Source organism: Leptopilina heterotoma, unplaced genomic scaffold (genome assembly GCF_015476425.1).
Source record: "Leptopilina heterotoma isolate Lh14 unplaced genomic scaffold, ASM1547642v1 Lhet_27, whole genome shotgun sequence".
NCBI lineage: Eukaryota > Metazoa > Arthropoda > Insecta > Hymenoptera > Figitidae > Leptopilina > Leptopilina heterotoma.
The window spans coordinates 2908552-2934981 of NW_025110978.1; the positions used below are offsets into that span (position 1 = coordinate 2908552).

Here is a 26430-nt window from a genome sequence, read left to right on the forward strand (position 1 = left end):
AACAAAGTTCATTGTTGTAGAAGATGATGAAAAGTGTATGCTATGGCCTTTGTATTGCGTGGGCTGTCATTTTAAACAAACGTCCCTGACACGCCTAATGCAACTTTACAAAACTTATGTATTATATACGATACGTGATTCGCCAGCCTTGAACCTCACATTTAACATAAAATACTTCCGGCTTTAGTAGCCCGAAGCACCTTAGTTTTTTTTCATTGAGGATTTATCCTCGTATCTTGCATTGCACGAATCAACGTGGTTGGAGAAGAAAAAACTGCTCGAAGTACAATGTAATTTATATAATCTCTTGGTTTTATTTACAAAAAAAGCTGTGCTCACTTCATCACAAAAGCTTCGCCAGCAATAAATTTAAATTTCGCGCGTATGATGCTTCATAAAATTTTCCCCCTTTTTTGCTCGCATTATTGTGTATAAATGGATTAAGAGTCAAAAAGAAGAGTTACTGAGATTTTATTTTTTTATATATAAAGAAATTTGTATAAATTTAACTTTAAATGGTCGTTGAATTTAACGTTTTATTTAATTTAACGACTGAGTGACAAAATCATTGTTTATATTTATATAAATTTATGTTAATTAAACTTTATTTAAAATTATAAAAATTTCTTTATATAAATAGGACTAAAAAATAATTTTAAAATATAGTAAATTAATGAATATGTTGTTAATAATAATAATCATATAAAGATTAGTAATTTCTAATCACACATAGAGAAATAATTATATGAATTAAAAAATTATTGCTTTTTTACATTGAAGAACAATGTCTCTGATTAAGGAAATTTTTTTCAAATAGAGACTTAGTGTGGAAGAAAAATAAATTCATTTGAATCATAAAATTCATGAATCAAGAAACTTTTTTCGAAACAAAATTTACTAAAAAAACTTTTTTCAGTAAAAATTTTTCTTGGTAAAAAGAAATTTAATTACAACCGAAGGAATATTTGTTGTAGAGGAAGAAGTTTTAATTGAACCAAAAAAAAAATAATAATTTTTGAACAAACGAATTTTTCCAGTTTCTTATAGAAATATTTTTTTCCGTACAAAAAGATTTTTCTTTGAACTAAATTTTTTGTTAAATGTTTTCTTTCTGAACGAAAAAATTTTTCTTTAACCAAAATTTTTGTAACTGTTTTCTTTTTTAGCAAAAAAATTTCTCTTATAGAACTAAAGAATTTAATTGAAAGAAAAAATTTTTATTTGAAGGACAAAGAATTATTATTTGTAACAAACCAATTTTTATTTGAGGCAAATACTTTTTTTAATCAACAGAATTCTTATTTGAACCAAAAAATATTTATTTGGGTCAATGCAATTTTTCGTTAAAGTAAAGAACACTTTTGGAAACAAAATAATTTTGTTTCAACAAATATTTTCTGGTTCAAAGTTTAAATAAAAATTATTTTCTTTCAAAAAATATTTTTCTGGTTCAAAGTTCAAAATTCAAATTAAAATTATTTTATTTCAAAAAATATTCTTTGCCTCAAGTAAAAATTCTATTAATTCAAAATTTCAAATAAATATTCTTTGGTTCAAATAAGAAATTTTGTTGTTTCAATAAATATTTTTTGCTTTAAATAAAGATTATTTTGTTTCAAAAAATATTCTTTGGTTCAAATAAGATTTCTTTTTTATTACGATGTTATTTTGTTTGGATTTGTAATTTTAGTGAAGAATAAGAATACTTTTTAATAAGAAACAAGATGTAAATACTTTTTGAAGAATACTTTTTGTTTCAACAAATATTTTTTGGTTCAAATAAAATAGAATTATTTTAGACTAAAGAATATTGAAAAAATTTTTATTTGAAGGAAATAATATTTTTTGAAACAAAATAATTTTTATTTGAGGCAAATATTATTTTTTGAAGCAACAGAATTCTTATTTCAACTAAAGAATATTTGTTTCGATCAATGAAATTTTTATTTATTTATTTATTTACAATGTCCCCGCGGTCAAAAGACCATAAATGGGTTACTGAGGAATACAGAAAGTGTGTATAGAAAATAAAATAAAATTAATATTAGAGTTTATTTGAAAATAATTAAATATTAAATATTAAATATTAAATATTTATATATTTTATATTTAATATAAATATTAAATATTATTAAATATTAAATATTTATTTGAAGGAAAGAATATTTTTTGAAACAAAATAATTTTTATTTAAGGCAAATAATATTTATTAAAAACTGCAGAATTCTTATTTCAACTAAAAAATTTCTATTTGAATCTATAAAATTTTTACTTGAGGCAAAGAATATATTTTAAATCAAAATAATTTTTATTTGCACCAAAAAATATTTGTTGAAACAAAGAATATTTTTTAACATAACAAAATTTTCTTCTGAAGCAAAAAAGATTCCTGGAAACAACAAAAATTTGGTTTGAACCGAAGAACATTTTTTTTGAACAAAAAATGTATATTTGAACCAATGGGAATTTATTTAAACCAAAGAATTTTACTTTCAATCCAAAAAAATTCTTTCTGAACCAAATATTTTTTTTGGAACATAGGGGTTAAGAAATTTTTAATTAAAAAAATAATAAAAATGCTAAAAAAAATTCTTTTTAACAAGAAAATTTATTTGAACCAAAAAAAGTTCTCTTGAATTGAGAAAAATTTTTCCAAGTACACAAAAATTTGTCTTCTTTTAACAATTAAAAATTTTTGTAATTTAAAAATAAATTTTGTTTTGATTCAAAGAAATCGTTTTTGATATTAGAACAAGGTATACAGTAAACATGATTATTTAATACAAATATTGTTAAATTAATATTAATAAATTGATAAAGATAAAATTCATAACTAGCTAATATTTTGTTTCTATATAATTAATAGACATTTTACATTTTACATCTCTTAATCCAAAATTTATACAAAAAAACCTATAATGAATTTTCTCACTTCCCTTATAATCATCATCGTCGCTATTTTTATATACTACCTATAATATTTATTTGTCTTCATACATGGACAATTGACGTAAATTTCTTCCTTTTTGTCTAAAATCTTTAAAAAATCAACAACAAAGCGAGAAAACATTAAAATATCTCAAATTTCAATAAAATTGTTCTATATAATTTAAATATATATAAATTATTCTATTTATACGTAGAATATATATATGTAAATAAACAAATTCAATATCATTCTCGTATCGAGAATGTAAAAAATATAATTTTTTTTATATAAATTCGCCCACGTATAAAACAAATACAGCCATTAGCTGTGAATATATACCTCGAAAGGCAGAAATTACCAATTTTTTTTTTATTCTTTTAGTCTAGAAACGTTCCAGTCGTTTCGAAAATTTATATTTATATATTACAATATATTGTGTATAAAAAAAGTCATTATTTGTCGATTTCTAATCGTTCTTCTTCTCTGAAAAAAACTCATAACTAATTATATTTGTAATTAATAATTAGCGTCGTAATATTTATTTTTTTGCGCTATGAATTCGTTTATCTTCTTCTTTTTTTCGAATTATTTTCGACGCGTATCGCAAAACGTACACCTAAACTCTAATAACAATTGAAAGCCGATAAGAGTGGCCGTATGATATTTAAGTCGTGAATTTAATCTCGCGACTCGAGTACGTATAGATATACAATATATGTATGTATATATACATATAGCGTGACATGCAATTTGTATGTAGAAAAGTTTTCTCGGTACATATGGATTTGGAAGTCATAGAAGGCACGCGGTACTGTACGATTTTAATGAACAAAGAAGAAAAAAAGGAAACGAAAAGAAAAAATTAGTATCGATTAACACTTTCATTCCTCATAACTTTTTTATTTTCTTTGTTTTTTTTTGGTCACACACTCACTAATATATTATATATCACGCACACTCTTTATTTTCCCATCTGGAAACTGTTCTCCAAAGTTCATCGTTTTAGTCCTCGCAATAAGTCTTTCTTGACTGCTACCAAAAAAGAATTTTATATTTCTATTATTTAATAAGATATAAAATTCACTAGCGATTGCTACGTTTTGTTTTTTCTTATCAAATGATTCCATACCAATTGTTTTGTTAGTCAATGTGTACGATTTGGTATTTTTAAAGATAAAAACATTTGTTAAAATGATTTACTATCTGTATGGTTTAAGGTAATTGATAGATATTGTTTAACAAAATTTACTGTAGTATTCAATTGTTAGTAACTATTTGTGTACTTATTTTTTAGTTTTACAATTTATTCGAACAAAATTTGGAGAACTTTAGTTAAACTTGATTTATTGGATTGGTATTATTTTGACAAATAATTTTCGAAAACAATAAAAATAGACTTTGTAGTCTTTTCAATCTGAATTAGTTTTAAATTATTGTTAGTAAAATCTTGACTAATTTTGTGCTTTAGAATTAAGTGAATGGAAACTATTAAATTAAATCTGAATTAGTAGAATTCTACTAACAAATAGCAAAATTGTACTAATTTGTCAATAGTTTTCACGGACTTTTTCCCTTTTTAATTAGTAGAATATTAGTAATATTTTACTAATTTTTTAGTAGGATTTCACTGATTGCTTGTCATCTAATTCACTAAATTACTAATTTGAATTAGTGACTGACTTATTGCTTTTGAATTAGTAAAATTTACTTGTTAATAGTAATTTCTACTAATTTATTAGTAAAATTTACAAGTTAATGGTAATTTCTACTAATTTATTAGTAAAATTTACTAATTCAGAAGCAAAATTAGTGAAAATTGACTAATTGATAGTAAAATTGTTACTAAATCATTTAGCGGACGACTTTCATCATTACATCAGTAATTTTCTACTAATTCAGATTTAGAGAGTTGAGTAATCAGTTGGTGAATATTTTAGCCAATTTTGCAATAAATAATTGTAATAATTTGTTGTTTTTAGTAATTATTTATTTTTAATTAATTCAATTATTTAATAATTGGTTATTTAGTAATCAATTACTGTCAATTTCTCAACTCTGTTTTCCATAAACTGTTTAAAGAGGGAAATGATTTTATAAAAGATCAGGATGCGGATTTTTTCAACACATCTGAATTAAGTTTTAAGTTACATTTGCGCAATATTTTGTTTTCAAATTAATGTTAGCCAGGCCATTTCTTTGATATTTCAATTTACATAACTATTTAAATATATTATAGACTGTTATAGAGAATAAATGACTAAAAATCAGTTAAACTTAATAATATTGTTAGTTACTCAATTTTTACTAGAAAAATTTAGAATTTAATTTCTAACTTTAATTTTACTTTAAATTTGAATAAAATTCTAAATAAAAAAACTTCTTAAAATTTAGATAAAGAAAATTATTTCAAATACTCTCTAAATTTGAATTAATTAAAACTTACTAATTTGACAGTGAAAAGTCAGTTACTAATTTAAATAGTAATATTTCTACTAATCTACTAATTTTACTAATAATGACTAATTATTAGTCGAATTTAGTTTTAGATTATTTTAAAACAGCTACATTATTTGTAACTAATTCGATTAGTCAAATTTAATTATTTTCTCAGTTATTTATTTACTAACAATTATTTTCTAGTAATTATTAGTTTTTTTTACTAATCATTGAATCAAAAAGTCAGTCAAGATTTTGCTAACAATTAGTTATTTTTAACTAATTAAGATTTAGAGAGTAAAGTCGGAATTAGTAAGAATTGAAATTAATTTGAATTTCTGTTTTTTTTTCTAAGAATTTTTTAAATTTTACTAAAGAATTAGAGAAAAAGTACCTACATATTTTTGTATTATAGTAAATTTGTTACTACACTCAAATCTCGCTATAACGACCTTCTCTATAACGAGCGCTCTCTATAACGAGGGCTCTGTCTCTCGGTATAACGAGAAAAATTTTCTTCCTATTACCCATAAACAAATGCACATTCTGTTGATTTAAATTTGGTTAAAATCAATTTTATTTATATCATAATGAGCCTAAAAAGTCACTTCTTTTTTTAAATTATATCAATGAGTCGAACATCTTCAAAATTTTAGCTTATATAAATTTTCTGTACGTTGAAGTTCAAATTAAACTAGGTTACGTTTGAAATTTTGACATTACGTAAATTGTAAACACAAAAAAAATGAATGAAGAATCTTAAAAGTGGGGATTTTTCATTTCTCCTCTTGCGCTCGTAATAGAGGGAGACTTGACTCCCGAACTTCTCGTTATAGCGAGATTCGAGTGTAATTCATTAGAAACAGTTCGCATTACTAATTTACTGAGATGAAATTTTTACTAATCTGAAAGAAGTAGAGAATTTTATTCATTTTTCTCTGAAGAATAATATAGTTTATTCCCTTTTGTACATCTGTCAAAATAAAAAAATGTATTTATTACGAATTGAAATTAAACTAAAAACAAAATGAAAAGTGAAGTTAAAAAACATTAATGAAGACATTAAAAATGTAACAATATTTGTTAATTCTGTAAAATCAGTATAAATCTTATAAAACAAATAATGTTTGTTTATTCTATTTTAATAATATACAGAAAGGAAAAAGACGAAATATACAAATAAACAATATTACACAATATAAATATAAATAGTAAACAAATTAATAAGCATAAATTTATTTTTATATTTATTTATGTTTAAATAAAGTTTTAAATATTTCATGAAAATAAATAGAAATAAATGATAAATAATATAAACAAAGTGTGATAAATAAGTCTTTGAAATATTTTGAAAAAAGGTACAGAAGTAAAATAAACAGTAACGTTAAAAATAGTAGCGAGCAAAAATTTAAAAGATAAATAATATTAAAAACAAGTACAAAATCAGAGAAAAGTATTAAAAATGAATGTAAAATACCTACAATTTTTTTATTTTAACAGTTGTACAGAATAACGATATTTTTTGTTTGTACAACAATATTTTTACGACAAGTTGATCAAAATAATACCGACCCGATTTATATTTTATTCTTTAAACTATATATTGTGGCAATATTAATTTTTCAAATAACGTTACTAATATTACAATATACGATTTATTTGCTACTATTTTTTCCAATGTAATATCAATTATGTTCTCTGCTTTTTTTTATAAAACTTAGCATGACCAATTCGTTTCATGCAACACACTATTATATGTTTTTAACAAGCACAGCATTTATTTCGTAACGCTTTTTCTCTTAAATTCTCTATACATGATTCTTCTTTTTATTTTTATTTATTTATAATATGTTACATTATTTTCCTCGTATGATAATTCAATTTTTTTCTCGAAGAAAATCATTATTTATTTATTTCGTTCAAAAACTGGTACAGAATCAGAAATGCAATGCAAAGATTGTTATGTTTAAGGTATGTTATCAAGAAAGCCTCTTTTTCGTGCAATATTTTAATGTAAATGCACGTCGCGTGACACCTTTCGCATTATACACTTATTGGGCTTGTATAACACAAGTTTTTCAAAAAATTTCTTACGAAAATTTTCTGAGGGTTTGTTTTTTTGTTGATGTTTACAAATTTTGATGAAATTTTAGTGATTCTTTTAGATTCTTTCGTTTCGTTTATTTTTGAATTTAGAATTTTTTAAGTACTTTTTTTATAGTTGAAGTTCACAAAAAAGGCAATTTTTATTTTAAAGTTTCAGAAATCTTAATTAGGTACTACTTACTTTAAAAAATTTAAATTATAATTTAAAAATCTGAGGAGTGATAATAATTTATAAATTTACAAGTTTCAAAAGTGTAAATTGCAAATTTGATAGTTAAAAATTTACAAGGTTTAAAAAGTTTAATTTCAAATCTACGAATTTACAAGTTTCCAAAATTTAAATTGCAAATTACAAATTAAAGAAATAAAATTAACTTAGAAATGAAAATTTTTTGTAAATGTTAATTTTTATTTCCAAATCTGCAACAAATTTGTAAAGTTTAAAAATGTATTTGAGTTGAAAATTTACAATTTTTAAAAATTAAAATTTCAAATCTTCGAATTTATAAGTTTGAAAATATTTAATTACTATAGGTACATACTTTACCCAATGTAAATTATAATTTTAAAATTTAGGAAATCAAAATAACTTATAAATTTTAAAAGTTTGAAAAATTTAAATTACAAACTTTAAGTAAAAAACATGAAATTTATTTTATATATTAAAAATTTTTTTAATGTTATTTTCAATAAATTTTCAAATCTATAAATTTACAAATTTACAAATTTTAAAAATGTAAATTATAATTTAAAAATTTAGGAAGTGAAAATAACTTATAAATCTTAAAAGTTTGAAACATTTAAATTAAAATTTTTCTAAATGTACATTTCAATTTTCAAATTTACAAATTTTTAAAATGTAAATTATAATTTACAAATTTGCAACTTTAGAAAAATTTAAAAGTATAAATATCAAATTTTAAAATTATATTTCAAAACTAAATTACAAATTTTGTTAATTAACACAATTTGTTATAAAAATAATTGTATGTTCGCCAAAAATGAAAAATGAATTTTATTCAGAATTAATGTCTTGTTTATATGTTCGTGTGATGAAAAAATTGCCTTTTGTATAAGTTAAATATAAATTTAAAAAAAAACAAGTCATGACTAAAAGTAACACTAAAATTTGCATAATTTTCAAATTCCCTTGACGGATTTTGGGCACTGAGCATTAAAGAACATACAGTAGCCGAGTAATAAATATTATTTACCTGTTAAATATTCAATATTTGTAAATTTCACCGACTTGCGGCATTTTATACGCGTTCAAAATTCTACGCGGAATAAACAATGCGTTACGATTTTTTTTATGAGTCTCACAACGTAACGCAATTATTATTATACATATATATATTAGATAAATAGATTCAAAATTGCATCTTGTCATCGCGTTTCAAGTCGATCACACTCCATTTTTTTTGTTTCTGTTTTTTTTTGGTAATAAACGGATGCATAGTACAGAGTGAATCAGTAATTATCATTAATGCGATTTAAAAAATTGGGCATTGTATAAAATTTATGATTATATGTTTATATATGTTTCATTAGGTATTATTGAAAAAATTGTGCAATTTTCTCGCGAGGGAATTTTCGTTTTTTTTTCGATAAGATATGAAGAGTGTTATATAGTGTTTATTATTTACATAAAATGTTTTTTTTTTCATTTGGAAAAATCACTTACAATTTGCAAAGTAATAAATTTTTCTTGTTCTTTGTTGTTAATGATAAATTATTTTTTTGTGATTAAAATTATCATGTTAGTATATATATATGTAATTTTTTTAAAATGATAATAGGAAAGGAAGAAAAGAATAATAAATGTAATAATAATTTGTATAATCTGCTGATTTTTTAAGTTTACAATTTACATTTACAGATATAAAATATACTGTGCAATTCAATTACAATATGAGCAATTAGCATATATTGAAAAACGAGTCTATTTTATATGTCAAATACATTTTTTTTACAATATTTTTCTCTTTATGGGAATTGTATACACACGAGAGAGTAAATGGTCCAAGTTTGAATATCTGAATTTTAAGTTTTAGAAAACTAGGTTTTCTTTTTTTTATTTTACAAGATTAAAGGACCAATCACAAGACGTATACAAGTAGCAAATTTAAGCTTCTTTTTTTATTTTTTTTGGAAACTTTTGATATACATTATTTTTTTTTTTGATTCACTCTGAAACACTATACTCGCGCTCTCGATCGACATAAAACCTTTATAATGAGAATTCGATTATAGTATATATGCAATTCTTATTAAAATATTCAGTGTAAAAATAGCAGGTATGTCGCAACGCTCGCGAGGAAAAGGGGGAGGGGGGAGATTGTGTGCTTATCGCTTCGCGTTATTTATTATTATTATTATTTTTTTTTATTAATCCCCGCGAGTACAAAATACAGTGGAAACAATATTGCAATAGAGCAATTTGCGTACACATTTCGTCGTCGACTAGAAAAAAGTATTGCGTTCGCGAAAACATGATTTCTCGTCTCCTTTGGTAGATTTTTCTTTATATATATAGAGAGAGAGAGACACATTTATATAGAAACAATTGAGTCTTCCTTGTTTTCTTCTTATATTTATATAATATTTATGACAGAGTTGTATTTGCCATTTTCTAGGCAAAAAAAAATTTTTTTTTTTTTGGTTTTTCGTAATCAAACTTTCAGTTTGAAAAGAGACAAATTCTTTTCACTTTATTTTTTGGACCTTAGAGAAGAAAATTTGTGTCCACTTTTCTCTTGATTTTTATCAATGATGAAAACAAAAAAAAAAGAAAAAATATAATAATAATCTCCTTTCTTTGAACGTTTCTCTTCTTTACGTGCCCTGGTGAGGCACTGGCATGTTGCTGAACTATTTTTCTTTTTTTTTCCTCCAAAAAAGAAAGCCGTTTTCAGCGGTTAAATTTTTGTCTGCCACGGGTAATTACGAAGCGAACTGATGAGGTCACTTTCAAGTGACGTCCAGCACACGACGTTTTATCCAATCGTTGGCGGGTTGCTACGTCAACAATTTAAAGAACATCAGAGCTAGAGATATGTTGATAAAGAGTACCAGCATCACAAGCTGCTGTCGCGAAAACCAGTCCTGAAATTTTATAAGAAAAAGACATATTTTATTCGTATTTTTTTGTTTTTTCTTTTTCTTAAAGCGATTTTTCATATGATTTATTTTTATCTTTTTTTTGGGGTAATTTTTCACTGATTTTTATGGTTTTATTATTTTTTAAAAAAGCAGAAAATTGTCTGTAAAAATAAACTTGTTTATTTTTTAACTTGTTTCTTTAAATTTTCTGTTTCCTATAATTTTCAGTAGAAATTAATTAATCCTCTCAATTATTTTTAGTGTTGGACAAAAAGTTTCATTTTTTCACTGATTTTCAGTTTTTTATTTGATTAAAAAGCAGAAAATTGACTGTAAATAGGAAAACTTGTTTCTTTTTATTTTTTTTGCTTTAATTTTCTATTTATTCAATTATTAATTTCTTTTAATTTTTTTCGTATGTAACAAAAAGTAGAAATAGTTTTTAAAAAGATTTTTGGATTCTGAAATATATTCTTTGAAATTTATTAAGTCGAATTTCTTGGATCAAAATTTATGAGGCCGAATTTTTATTTGAGAAAATTTCATTTTCATGAATTATTAGTTATTATTACTGAACTGAATATGAAAATGCAGAATTTTTTATAATAAAACATTTTATTCGAATTTCTACTGAAGCTAATTTTTATTTAACAGCTTTTTTTGTAAACAGGATATTTTATGGCAAATTTTCTAGTTTATTGAAATTTTGTTTAATAGAAGAATTTTCGTAATTTCAAAGAAAAACATTTTTGGAAAAACAGGTATTTGATCGATGAAATTTGTATAAGTGCACATTTTCATTTAATGGAAATTCTTATTTGTCGGAATTATCATTTATCAAAATTTTTATTTTGCTCAATATTTAGAATTTTTACTTTTTTAGTAAAATTTTTAAAATGTCAGAATTTATTATTCATCAAAACTCTATTTATCCAAGTAAAAATTCAATTATTTAAAAATTCGGTAAAATGGAAATAGTAATTGTTTCATTTAATTTTAAATTAAATAAATCCAACTATTTTGTCAAACAATTTGACTATGCAATTTTAATTAATTTTAATTTAATTGCTAAGAAATTTCAATGTTAAATAAAAATTATTTCATTTGATTTTAATTAAAATTAATTCAAATAATTTTGACAAATTTGGTTAAGAAATTTTAATGTTAAATAAAAATTCTTTGATTGAATTTTAGTTCAAATTACATAATCCAACTATTTTGATAAAAATTTTGGTTAAGAAATTTTGTATGTTAAATAAGAATTCTTTCAATCAATTTTAATTCAATTTTATTCATAAAAAAATTTCGACTAAGTAGAAATTGTTATGTTAAGTGGAAATGAGTAGAAAAATTCTAGAAATACGTTTTAGAAAAAATCTGTTAAACAAGTGAAACAACAATATATTGCTTTTTGCCATTATCATTAGTGAAAATTATTTGCCTTAAAAAATAAGTTTACTATAAACTATAGTTTCTATAAACTTTCAGTAGTTGTACAACTTTGGTTAATTAGAACTTTGATAATAATTTTGAAACCCTGGAAATTCGGTAATATAATTTTGAGAGAATAAATTCCTTAATCTTCTTTGAGAACGTTCCTCTGCAACTATTCCTGCGAGAGAAAATTGATTTTCTGCGTAAATTTTCTTCAAATTTCGAGAAATTCTTCCTTTATATGTAAGTACCATAAACATGACAAAAATTTCAGAAATTTTCACAATGCTGAAATTAAGACAATTTGAATATTTCTTTATTTTTTAATTTTCAATTATTAGAATTCAAATTTTCTGAAATTTACCGCATAATTAACTAAATGAAAACGTAAATTAACCTTCTTTCAAAAACTTAAATTTAAATTGAAATGAAAATTGTTTTTTACCATGAAATAGTTGAATAATTTTAAATAACTTTAATAATTTCTTCAAAAACAAATTTTTAATTTTTCACTAATCTTCATTTCTAGAGAAACGTTTCTAAAATTAGCGTCGACGCTAACTTCAAGGACCTCTAAGAAAACAAAAACAAAATTTAAAATCAAATATCCCTAACACTGCAAAAATAAGTGTCTTATTTGATATCTTAAAATAAGATGTTTTCTAAAGTATCTTACTGATTTTTAAGATGTTTTATACGTCTTAGATATTTCTTCTATCTTAAGAAAGTAAGATACTTCTGTAAGTTTTTTAAAGTATCTTAAATTAAGATATTTTAAATGACTAAAAAGTGACTACCATAACATCTTAGAAATGACTACCAAAACATCTTAAATAAGATACTTCTTTTTGCAGTGAAAGTTTCGAATGTTCAAATGAAAGATTGTTTCAATTTAAATTTTACTAGAAAAACGAAGCTGAGACCTTCACCGACAACTTGCATCCACTAAATTTTTAAAAATTTTATTTTGGTTCAAACAAACAAAAAATAATAAAATTTAAAATTTAATTTCCAAAATTAAGTGGGTGCTGATGATAACAGGGTGCCAGTTTGAGCTTCATAGAAAATATTGTTTTCTACATTGAAAAAAAAAATTATTTCATTGAAATAATCGACTACTTGTCTATTGTAAAATAAATATTTATTTGTCTCAAATACTTTTTATATTTGTCAATTAAATGGTATTTTTTTTAAACTGAAATATTTGGTTCAAATACAATTTATTTGATTTAAATAATATTTTTTTGATAATAATAGATAATTAATCGGTTATTTGAATCAAATAAATTTTTTTTTCAATGTGTTTTTAAGAAATTAATCATTAACTAGAAGTAAATATTTAATTTAATTGTTTTTCTTTCCAGGGGGTCGATTATGTAATTTTATTACCACTTTGACTTTAATTTTTACTTCCACTTTTAATGATTATTTTCACTTCCATAAATTTTTAATTTATAGTTTCACTTTCAGTTTCACCTTGATTAAATTTTATTTTCATTTTCACTTTGTTAGACTTATATTTTCACTTTCATTTTTACTTTCAGTTTTTTATTTACATTTTCACTTTGACAAATTTTAATGTTCACTTTCCATCAAACTGAGAGTGAAAAAAAAATTTTGCAAACTGAAAGTGGTAATAAAAGTGAAAGTAAAAATGAAAGTGAAAGTAAAATTCTATTAAACTTAAAGTAAAAATGAAGGTGAAAATGAAAGACAAATTAAAAATGAATTTACATAATCGATCTCAAGTACAATATTTTTTAGAAATATTCGAATAAGAGAAAAGGATTTCCTTCATTTGATCATTAAAAACTTTTTGGAAAATAAAATTATTTCCAAATGGATTAAAATCTGTAATTAAAGAAACATTTAATATTTTTTGGTTTATATGATAATTGTTCTATTTTCTCTTATCGTTTAAATAAATTGTCGGACATTGGCTCAGGATATTTGACCAAATAGGGGAAAGCGAATCGTGCAATCAGAGGGAGCTTATAAGCTTATGCTAAAAAAATATTCTAGTGTTATAACACCGTGCACATACTTTTTGTTAGTAACGGTGCCAAAAAATTATTGATGATTCAGGGTTTTATTTTTATTTCGATTTTTCAACTATTTTACTCTCGTTTCATTTTTTTATTTAGTGAATAAAATAATTTTTATCATGACAATATTTAAATAAATATTTTAGTCCATCTTTATATTAAAGTCTATATTTTATTTATTACTATTTATTTTAAGTCTATAAACAGTGACATTAGTCTGTAATTATTTTTTGTCAAACAAGATTTTCCCCTAATTTGTTCAAATTTTTTTGTAAAAAATTATTTTAAAAATAATTTTAATGATTCTTTTTTATTTTTTATGATTCTTGACAAATTGGAACAAAATTATCAAATAACTGATTGATAATTGATAAATTTTGATACACTTAGTTTTAAATTGACAACTATAAAAATATTCAAGAATCAATATTTTGTAAATTCTTCCACAATTATTAAATAAATTATTTTTTCGATTTTTGGAAGATGTCTATTTTAAAAAATGAAACACATCTTCCAAAAATCGGAAAAAATTTATTACATATTCGAGAATTAAAACATTTTTGATAATCGAAAAAATATGATTGAAATACTTTTGTATTGTATTTATGTTAATTATGCTTAAATATATTTTTAAAATAATTTTTCACATTTTGTGCAAACTTGTATAAAACTCTCGCAGTTGGAGAGAATTTTCCACTATTATTTTCTATGGTGGTTTTTTTTTCTAATTTCTTCGCGAGAAATTATGTGTTTCTATACATTATTCTCATGGGGTTAATTTGTTTTTCTCTCAAAACATTTGTTTCTTTTTCTTCCCGCGTCGTTAGAGAAATTACATAGGAAACCATCAAGAAAAAAATCCCGAGTAACAATGCCTTAGATATGGGGAAGTTCTCTTATCTGTTCTCATTCGTTGACAAAAAAAAACAAAACAAAAAAACCAAACGAGTGCCAGATGAAAAGAAGGCGTCCTCGTTCTCGTGACACTCACTTTAACCTGAGGACTGACTAAGTAGAGCAGAGGATTGGCCCGGAGCCTTTCGCTTTCGTCGATTTGCCTGCGAATTTCCTCGCGCCTCAAGCTGCTCAGTTTGCTGACTTCCTCCCTAGATAATGGAGCGGTCGCACTCAACTGGATCGGTTGGGCCACATCCGGCAAGGATTTTTTTCTTTGCAGGGACACTGCGGGCACTGGCATTGCCTAAACAAGGAGAGGAATTTCGTTGTAGGATCAGTCTTTTTTTCACTATAGGAATTATTATTTTATATTGGTTTCAGAGAAAAAAATTAATTAATTTATCCACAACTTACTAAAATTTACAATTTAATATAGATGCAGAAATAATAAATAAATAATTTTTTTAGACATGTGCGAATCTTTGTATTAGCACTGTGATGGTTTGAGTACAAGTTCGAAAATATTCTCGAATTATATGTTTTTATTATTGTTATTATTATCGTGTTTATCATTATCCAAAAGATACTTAATTTTTTTTATATTATTATTCAATAAAAATAATAATAATTTTTATTACTATTGTTATTGTTATTTTTAAATAATTATCGAGTTTTAAATTCTTGAATTGAAAATTTGCTCCGTCAATTTTTAATATTTAATTTAATAATTATTACAGAGTAAATTTCACAAGATCTGGAGCAAATTTTATGAACTCTTTACTAAAAGTTACTTCGAAAGTAATTAAATTTACTCCGAAAGTAGTAAAAATTTACAGAAGTGTGCAGAAATTTTTTTATAAATAAATAAATCTTTTAATCGTCGAATAATTATTAGACAGAATTTCCTTAAATTAAATTTTTATTAAACCAAATTTTCAATTTTTGAAGTTCAATTAACCTGAATATTTGCTTATTGAAATGTTTACTTAACAGAATATTATGTCACCTATATAATTATTATACTAAACAGAATTTTAATATTAGAGAATTTCTATTTCATCAAATTTTCCATTAAAAAAAAATATAATTTTATCAAATTTTTATTCGAAGGAAATATAAATCAATCGAATTTTAATTTAGTAGAAGTGTCAATTTAATTAAATTTTAAGTAAGTCGACTTTTAAATTTCAGAATGTCAATTTTAACAAAACTTCAATTTGAAAATTGACCAGTCAGAAATTTTTACGGAAATAGTGATAGATTAGATTTTAAATTTAAAATTATTTTTATATTTAAAATTATTGTTAAAATAATTCTGAGACTAAAGATAAATCTAAAAAAATTGGAGACCATCAAAATATCACAAATTAAAGAGAATTCAAAATTTAAATCCACTTATATTAATTGTTATACTCTTTAAATTAATGTCTTGTCATAAATAATTATAAATTTACAGTTTAAACTTTTATTTTTAATAACACCAAAAGATTTAAATAAGTTTTGTTTTAATACCTAAATATAAATTTTTTTTATTTTGTCAAGAAAAAATTGTCAATTTTTTACTGGCCTAATAATTCTGTCAAATTAAAATTTTATTAATTAAAAATTTGGGTTAATTTAATTTTAAAAATTGCAAAAATTTGACTTACTGAAAATTTTATTTTATTTGTAATTTGAAATTCTGTTTGTTCGTAGTGTTTGTTTAATGATTATTCAACGAATAAAAAATATAGAGTCATGATATTCCAAACAATTAATATTTTACTTTATAAATAGTAAATGTTACTTTAAATTTTTCTGTATACAAAAATTTTGTAAGGAAATTTTTCCCCAACTACTGCGTCAATTATTCGATTTATTTCAATTCAAATTGTGAGAAATTTTCTTGATTCCCACATCTCCAATAAAAATAAATATTTATTGCAAATGCTACTTAAAATAACTCCTTACAATATTCAAACTAACTTCCATAAATGACAATAATTTTTCAAGCGTCATGAATTTTTGTTTACTATAGATATTATTTATTATAAAATCATAAATTATTAATTATAATAAATTTTTATATAAAAAAATGGATAACCAGAAAAAATAATATTATTATTGAATTATTATAGAATAAATTATTTTGTTATACAAATAAATAAATTGTTAGGGGAGAGTGGGGCAAAGGCGCTATGCGGGGCAAAGACGTTTTTTAAAATATCTCCTTTATTTTCTGTCTATTTCAATTGGTATTAAAAATTAAGTTGCAATGCAATCAGACCAATTGATTAAAAAAAGAAAAACCTAAAAATATCAAATATTTTAAGAAATATAACAAAAAAATTGTTTTGCAAAAATAAAATGATAATTTTACTGAACAAACTTTTATTTTTTAAAACATAAGTTTAAGTATTTAATTTTTAAAAACGTAACATGTAAATAAATTAAATATTTCTCTACACAACTGGCGTGGTGTTTTAGTTTAATTTTGTATCTAAATATTTTAAATTTAAAGTAAAAAAAAAAGTTTGTTATGTGGGGCAAAGGCAATATTGAACATAATTTGGTTAAAAACAATTGAATATTAGAATTTTCTATGTATTAATTCACAATATAAGGTTAAAATCACTAAAAGTTTTTATTTTTTATTTAAATAGTTTAATTCTTTTAATAATATGTTGTTAACCTTATGTTTCGTAAATATTATACTAATAAATATCACTTGTTAATTTTTTTAAGGCTTATAAATGCTTTCTTTTAGAAATATAAGCGAAAACGTCGCTGCCCCAGCGTGTGGGGCAAAGGCATTTTTTCCATTGTTTTTAAATTTCATTAAATAATGTATTTATAATTATAATATACTTAATAACAACTATTAAAATTTCTTGTTGATTAGTTTTAGAATAATGAAAAACAAAGACCGCATAAATTAATTGCTTAATTTAAAAAATATACATCGATAAATGTAAATCTAGCGCCTTTGCCCCACTCTCCCCTATATTATTACAACTAATTATTGTAACTATCTATTATATTTTATTTATAATTCATTATTTATTCATCATAAAATTAAATGTTAAAAATGTCTTCTTTAAAAAATTTGAAAATTTCTTATTCGATTCGATTTTACTTTGACTTTGAACTCCGTTTCTTTTAGTTTGTTAAAGTATGAATATAAATTATTGTCTTCCTTTTTGTATTGTTTCTTTTTTTGTGTCGAAAATGAAAATTAGAACAGGTCATCATTAGATATGTATATTTGATATTTAATTGCTGCAGTGCCTAATTAATGATTACAGAAATGGTGAGCGTCTGTACCTTATAGATCAGAGCAAATTATATAGGTATTATAATTGGAAACGTTGATTCCTCTAAAGTGCTGTGCGAATCTTGTGTGCCCAGCCAATAGCTACAATTACGTGTTCGGTAATTTGTTGAACGAAATCATTGGAGAATTGCCAAAGCGTAAACATACTTTGAATTTTTTTTCTTTCCTTAATCAGTGCAAGTTTAAGTATTTGGAAAAAATTTCAAAACTCCTTTTAAATTTTTCAAATTATTATTATTACTCCCATATATATATATATATATTTGACTAGTTTTTTCGATATTATCTTAGAAATATTATGTACGTATAAATGATGTCAAAATTTTGCAGCAGTTAGAATCAGAATTGTTTTAAAATAATTTAGGTGTTTAAAAGACTTTCTTGTTGGTTTCATTTCTCATCAGTTTTGTTTTGGTTTATCATTAACGATATTTCTTTTTGATTGCGTTTTTTTGTTATTTTTTTATGCTGTTCATTTTTATTCTGTTCTTTATATACTTCTTTTTTTATTGTAGCAAAATTTTTTTATAATGGGAAAACTTTTAGATTTAATAAATTTGTCACAGACTGGCTTTTTATGGATTGAACGTATATTTACTTTGACTCTGATCATCACTCTAATAGCTATACTTTATTGTAACCTTACTTTGTTGAAGGACAATATGCTTTACGGTAGAATGTCCTTCGTTATGGATTCACTATGTTATATTGTTTAATTTTCTAACCCCAGTACATCCATTGCAACTAATCGTATAGAAATTTATTTTACCACATGAAAAAAATATTTATTTATTAGTAGGTGTTATTATAGTAAATGTTAATTTACAAGTAAATAACTGAGTTTATAAATTTAAAATTAATCAGCAAACTAAATTTTCTTTACTGAATTTCATTTACTTTTGGTTTAGTTCAATTGATGTTAGTTTGATATTTTAATTCTGACTAATTTAGACAGAAGAGATTAAATTACACCCTTTTTAAAAATTAATTTTCAAATTAAATATTCACTTTGAAATAAATGAAAAATTAGGAAATATTTTTCTCTTAAATATACCTACTAGACCATAGTAAAAGCCAGTTAATTCAAAATCTGTTGAAAATATCTATTATTTTTCTTTGCAAATTGTTTAACTTTAAAGTTTGTTATTTTTTGCTTCCTCTGAATATAAAATTTGCTTCTTTCGGATATATTATTTCTTGTTTGTTATATATGAGTTTTTCCGCATGCCGACAATTAAAACCGTCTCCGAGACATTTACTGTTCGGAGATGAAATACAAGATTTTATGTTGCCATTTATCTTATTCTAATTGTCAGTTGCATAAACAATTTGAAGGAAAGGTGAAATTACGGCTTTTATGTCATATAAGTAAATCAATATATTTATTTTCTGATTTTCTTTTTGCACACGTGGAATTTAACGGGAAGTTGCGGAGAAATTTTCATATTTTAATAAATTTTATATTATGGGAATAATTAAAATCCACTCTGGAAAAATAGATGAATTTGCTTGTTTTTGGAATTGAATAATAGAGCAAATCAGTAACAGAATCAGTACAAAATTATTTTTTTTAGTATTACCTACAGTAACTTATTAAATGTAGTGTTAATAAATTATTTTCAAGAAAAATTGAAAAGATATTTTGGCGAAGTAGCAACAAAATATTTCTAAGCAGTATTGACAAAATATTTGCAAGTAGTATCATAAAATATTTACAAAAAGTGCTAATAGAATATTTGCCAGTGGTATCAAGAAATATTCACATGAAGTATTAACAAAGTATTTAGAAAATATTTGCAAATAGTATTAAAAAATACTTACAAAAAATATTAATAAAATCTTTGCAAGTAGTACTAAAAAATATGTGTGACGCTCTTCGAAGAAAGACACCTGAAAAGCAAATCAATTTTAGGCTATGTTTGTGTCATTTTTACCTTAATTGTCAGTTTCTGTTTGATTCTGTAAAACTAAAATCAGTTTTTTAAAATTATTTTAAATGTAATAAAGATTTAAACTTCAGAGGTTTATATTCAGAATTGATCCGTTATGTGTATTTTCATTCCAAAAATTACAAACACAACCTCAAATTTTTTGCTTCTTAGGTATCTTTTTTCTGAGCGCGACACATATGCTAGTGCTATTAAAAAATATTTAGAAGTTTTAATTATATGCAAGTAGTATTAAAGATATTCACAAGAAGAATTAATAAAGTATATGATTAATAATACATTAATAATTATTAATAAAATAGTTACCACAAATATTATTATCAAAATGTTAGGCCTCGGACTCACGCGACTATTGATACTTTTTTCACTTGATACAACTATTTAGCTACTATTTTTATAAACACTAATTTCATTAAAAAGACACTAATGGTACTATTTATTAAACCGAGTTTTCAATATATTAATTTATTTAGTGCAGAAATTAATTCTAAGACTCTAAAAAAAATAAAAATTGAAGAGAATAAAAATATAAAAATGAAAGTAAATTAAAAATTAAAATCCGTTTATATTAATTTCCAAATTCTTTAAATTTGATTATAAATAATTGTAGAATTACGAACACCAAGGTCACCAAGGTCACCACTAGATGGCAGTTCAGTTGATAAAATCAGATTTCCCGCCACCTAGTGGAGATCTTGGTGTTCTCAAGTGGACAAATTAAACTGCCATATTATCCCTCAAAAACTTTTTTATAATTAAAAAAAATGTTATTGTGTGAATAATTTAAATTGTGTTTTGAGTGCACATTTATAACGTTTATTATTCAAATACAATACTAATTATTAGTAAATTTTAATGTGCGACGATTCGCAACTGTTACGAAAATTTTATGTTTTTTATTTTTTATTTCTGAATTCAGTCCGAGGCCTAATATTTTCAAACAGTATATTGAGAAAAGTTTATATACAAAGAAGTATGAACAAAATATATGTCAATAATACTATAATAAAAATTTTAATTAATGTTTTAATAATACTAATTTTAATTTCCTTTAATTAAACAATCGTTTATTAAAGATATATTATTTATAATAATAGTTAGAAAGGTGTATTTGATTTGATTTCTTCCTTTTTTTCATAAAATAAAAGTCATGTTATTAATTATAATACTGAGAGAAAGTTTGCACCTGTTCGAATACAGTTCCGTGCGTGTTTAGAATTTTTTTTCAGTTACGAGGAAAAGTATAATGTTAAATTACTTTTATTTTTCTTACCGAAAGTGTACTTTTTGTGTGACGAATGTTTCATATTTTATCACTTCGGAAAATATATAAATAATTTTATGTCTTAAAATTAATTTCTACCCTTTGGTTTAGAAGTCGTAAAAAAATTTATTTTTAAAGAACCCTTGTTAAAATTGAACTTATGTCATCTTCTTAGAAATTTTTGAGTATTTTTTTCAATTTTTTGCCCAAATTTTTTTTTAATTAAATTTAATAAACTTGAATTCAATGTTCTTTTTACATAAAAATTTCAAAAACATTTTCCTGTTTTATTATTAACCATCAAACACGGCAAGAAAGCTTCACCTGGAACATCGATAAGTTTTTCTAGATTAGCGAAAGTCCTAACTGAAACAACTAAAAATTTCTCTAATTTAATTAAATTTCAGGTAAATTTTTTTTCCGTGAAGTATAAAAAATATTGTAACTTAAAGTGGAATACTTTTGTTTTTGTAAATGATAAATTGAATGGATATTAGAGGAGTTTTCCTTTTAATTAGAAAATTACTTTTTTCTGTGTGCATTATTAATCTGTAATTAATCATTATTAGTCTGCATTCATCTGTAGATAGAGGTATTTTCTTTCTTTCACCTTTCTCCTTAGGTGGAAAGTACTTTTTTCAAATTTTTTCTTAATTTTTACTTCTTTTGTATATTGAATAAACTTTTACGTCCGAGTTGATATTAATTGGAATAGTAGGTGAAAAAAATTTTTTTTTACACGAATATTAAAAAACCGATTGTCCGAATGTATTGGTGTATTAAAAAAAAATTTACCTACTATTCCAATTACTTCTTTTGTATTTAATTAACTAAATGTAAAAATTATTTGTTTTATCTCTTGAAAACTAAATACTTTATTGTAGTTATAAAGATCAGGAGAAGAAAATCTTTCTGCCATGTGTCTTTATTAATCTCTCTCAATTTGAACTCGTAGGTTCATCGTCTTTTCTTTATCAATATCTTTAATTGACTCTAGAATAAGAAACAAAAAAAAAAGAGAAGATGATTAGTAGAAAAGAAATGTTGAACCGTTATAAAAAATCTATAAGTAGTCCAATCAAATCCTTCCAGGCGTGTCGATTATCATCGCGCCCCTTCTGATGACACTGCATTATATAAAAAAAAATCAAACTTTTGCTCTTTACTTTATCTGCCTTTTTCCACTTGACCTCCCGACTAGAAGAAAACTACAAAAAAAAAATATTGAAGATTTCTTGAGCTTTGACTTCTCACTGCAGTATAATAATCGATAAAATTTTTGATTTATCATCACTTTGTTGAGAATCGGAAACGAGAAAATCATTGAGTGCTTGTGGTTGCCAGACTTCATTTCCGGTTTATATTCTCTGTAGTAAACTAGAGCAAGGACAGTAAATTCTCTATATCTCTCTTTCTCTCAATACCTCAACAGGAGGAGCAACAATCCAGGATTCCGATGCTCTTCTTGCCATTAAAGCAGGACTGCAAAGCAGCGCCTCTTCCTCCTCATCTTGTTCCGTATAAAACATTTTTCTCTTGAGCACTTTTTACCCCAAAACAATTGAAAAAAAATTCAATTAGTTCCACAAATTTTGAATTTAGTTTAAATTAAGTTTTAATTATCCTATTTGATTGATTTTAAATATAAGATTTTCAATCAGATTTTCACTATGTTTATAATTTGTTGATTGTCATCGTGTCCTTGAGTGAGAAATTTAGGAACAAGTTCAGCGATTAACCCTGAGGTCGTCGCTGACTTCATTTGCAAGTGACTTGCTCTCTCTCTTTCTTCTTGTTCTCCTTCTCCTTCTTTCTGGGGCGACCTCATCACGAGATTACGAGAAACATTTCGATTTTCGATTCCCGCGACTCCTGGTGAAGAAGTTTGCTCACAGACTGAATGTCCCTGCACGGGTCCGACCGAAATAGAGTGACGCCCCACTATTACTGTGTTTAAAAAAAAAAGTTTAAAAAAATAGCTCAGAGCGTCGCGACGCTTCGACGATGATAGGATGCTGCCAACCTCTTCTCCCTCCTTTCAATCTTATTAATCATTCAAGTGTCAACATTTTTATCTGCTTAAATGTTGATACGATTTTTTTTTAAATATTGAATTCACACAAAAGTATAGAAATGTTCCTCTCATGAGGAAAAAAAAGCGAGGAAGAGGTACTCTATCTCCTTTTTTGGAGGATTTTATATTTTTTGACATTGGTGAAGTTCATGGAAAGGAAAACAATTTATTTTTCAGTCGATTTTTTATTTACAAATTTCTGTTTTAAATTTAAAATCACGATAAGTTGACAAAATTTTTTAAGGGGAAATTTGTATAAAAATTCGAATAGAAAAATATTTTTTTTCTTCTAAATATAGATTATTATAAACGGTTTGAATATATGTATGACAACAAATTTATTTGTATAATTGAACTCTAGTGATAAAAAACAATAATTTTATTTAATTCAAGGTTGACACAGATCAGGGAAATTTTAGAAAGATCTGCAGTTATAATTTTTATAATTAATTTAATTTCAGAAGGTCTCAGAATTTTCATGAAATTATTTATAATTGATTTATCGAATAATTTTACATAAAAGTTTCAAAAGTAATTGAATATTGAAAGAGTTGCAATTACAATGTAGATAAAATTGAATTTCAGAATGTTTTAAATTAAAATTTTTGTAAATTTGAATTTCTGGACTAAATTATTATTAGGTACTTGTAAACCTAATAATAATTTATTATTTTATTTAAAAATAATTATTGATGTTTCGAATAATTTTAAAAATAAAGATATAAATAAAAGTATTGTAAGCAACTTTTTGTGAATTTAATTATTTTTACGAATTGATTAAAAATGCTTTACAGTTATGGAAGAAGTTAGATCTTTTTTTCGAAATTAGCCAAAAATCAGGAAAAAATAAAATAAAATTTTAGTGGTAACCCTGGAATTGTTACTGTAAAATCAAGTCTTCAACTATTTTTGGTCTCAAAATAAATCTGATAAATAAATGTAAAAAATTAGTTTAGGCCTCGGACTCACGCGATTATTGATACCTACTTTTTGAAAATTTTTTTACCTCACATAACTATTTAGCTACTATTTTTAAACATAAGTTACTAATAACACTTATTTTGTTAAAAAAGACACTAATGATACTATTTCTTAAAACGAGATTTTAAATATCAATTTATTTAGTGAAGAAATTAATTTTAAGATTGAAAAAAATGAAAAATAAAAATATCGCAAATTAAAGTAAATTAAAATTTAAATCCGTTTATATTAATTGTCAAACTCTCGAAATTTGATTATAAATAATTGTAGAATTACAAATATTGCCGAACATCTTATCTTGAGATTCAATATGGAGATGCTACTCTCCACCTGCGAACGTTCAGTTGAAAAAACCAGATTTCCCGCCACCTAGTGGCAATCTTGGCGTTCTCAAGTGGAGAAATTGAACCACCATTTTATCCCCCAAGAATTTTTTCTTTAATAATTTTTAAATAAATAAATGAATAATAAATAAATGATTATTTGCAACTGTTATGATAATTTTATGATACTTTTGATACTATTTCTTATTTCTAATTTCAGTCCGAGGTCAGTTTCTTTTTAAATTGAAATCAAATCAATATTTTGATTTTAATAACTTGTTTTAACTGAAATTTTTTTCATTTTGTAGTAAATGTTACTATTTTTAAAAAAAACTTTAGAAGAAAAAAGTTGTTAAACTTATCAAGGAAAGTAGTAAAATTTACTTTAGAAATAATAGAATTTACTCAAGAAGTAGTAAAAATTGTCAAAAATGCGGAGAAATTGCAAACAATCTAGATTTTAGTACGTGCACGGAAAAATATAAAGTGCGACTTTTACTACCTACAATGTAAATTTTACTGTCTCCGTGAAGAAAAGTTTTTAGTATAAAAAATATCTGTAAAGTTCTAAAAGTTCAAATGAATGAAATTCATTTATTTCTACACCAAATTCGAATTTTATTTTATGTAATTTTATGCGTTACGTGTTAAAAAATATTTCATAATGTTTCAAAGTGTTAAACTTATATTTTTAATTCATTATTCTCTCTAAATCTAAATTAGTTAAAAATAACTAATTATTAATAAAATCGTGGCTTACTTTTTACTTCAGCAATTAGTGAAAAATAATTATTTATTAGTTTAGAAAATAACTAATTTATAGGAAATAAATAACTAAAGAAACAGTCAAATTTCACTAATTGAATTAGTAAAAATTTTAGTTATTTTGACATAACTTAGCAATAAATTTAACTAATTATTAATCATTATTAACTATTTCATTAGTAAAATATTAATATTTAAATCAGTAACTGATTTTTTGCAATCAGATTAGTTATTTTTAACTAATTCAAACTTAGAGAATTATTAATTTAAATTAATGCATTCAGTAAGTTTTGTCGAGAGTTTGGAAAATGTTTAAAGTGTAAAAATATTTTGTTTATTTAAACTTTCAGAATTTTTGGAAAATAATAAAAATTGGTAAACATTTACTTCTGCCGAAGAAATTTATTCTATTAAGGGGCGGAGTAAAATTTATTATATCTGTCAAATATAAAATTTGACAGAAATGCGAACAAAAACTTTAAATATTTTTATTTTTACTATATAAAACGAATAGTAAATCTCACTTTATTCATTTCTTTCCATGTAGAAATTGAATTTTTATTTTGAATAGGAAAAATAATTTATCAAAAACTGATTTGCTCCTACGCGCTTACGAGAGTAGTTAATTTCTTTTTGTCATCATCTCTCTTTTCCGAATGGATTTTTTTATTCACAATAAATTAAAAAAAAGAAAATAAGAAAAAAAATATTTCTACAAATTTTTTGTGCTTGTTCGATTCGCTTTATAAATAGGCAGGAGGACACGGTGATGTATTGCTTTGTATTTTTAGATGATTGTGAAGGTAAAAAAT

At 23.7% G+C, this 26430-nt stretch overlaps 2 protein-coding genes across 6 annotated transcripts in view; one reads left to right on the plus strand and one right to left on the minus strand.

The window, feature by feature from the left end:
* LOC122503805 overlaps positions 1-26430 on the plus strand; it is a 244198-nt gene that overhangs the window by 27499 nt on the left and 190269 nt on the right. The window lies entirely within an intron of this gene.
* On the minus strand, positions 9287-23470 carry LOC122503809. The gene is made up of 3 exons (XM_043614517.1): positions 22900-23470; positions 15044-15253; positions 9287-10576 (listed from the first exon to the last, which is right to left on the minus strand). Exons 1-3 carry the CDS (start codon positions 23002-23004, stop codon positions 10490-10492), a joined length of 402 nt encoding a protein of 133 aa, XP_043470452.1. The 5' UTR covers positions 23005-23470; the 3' UTR covers positions 9287-10489.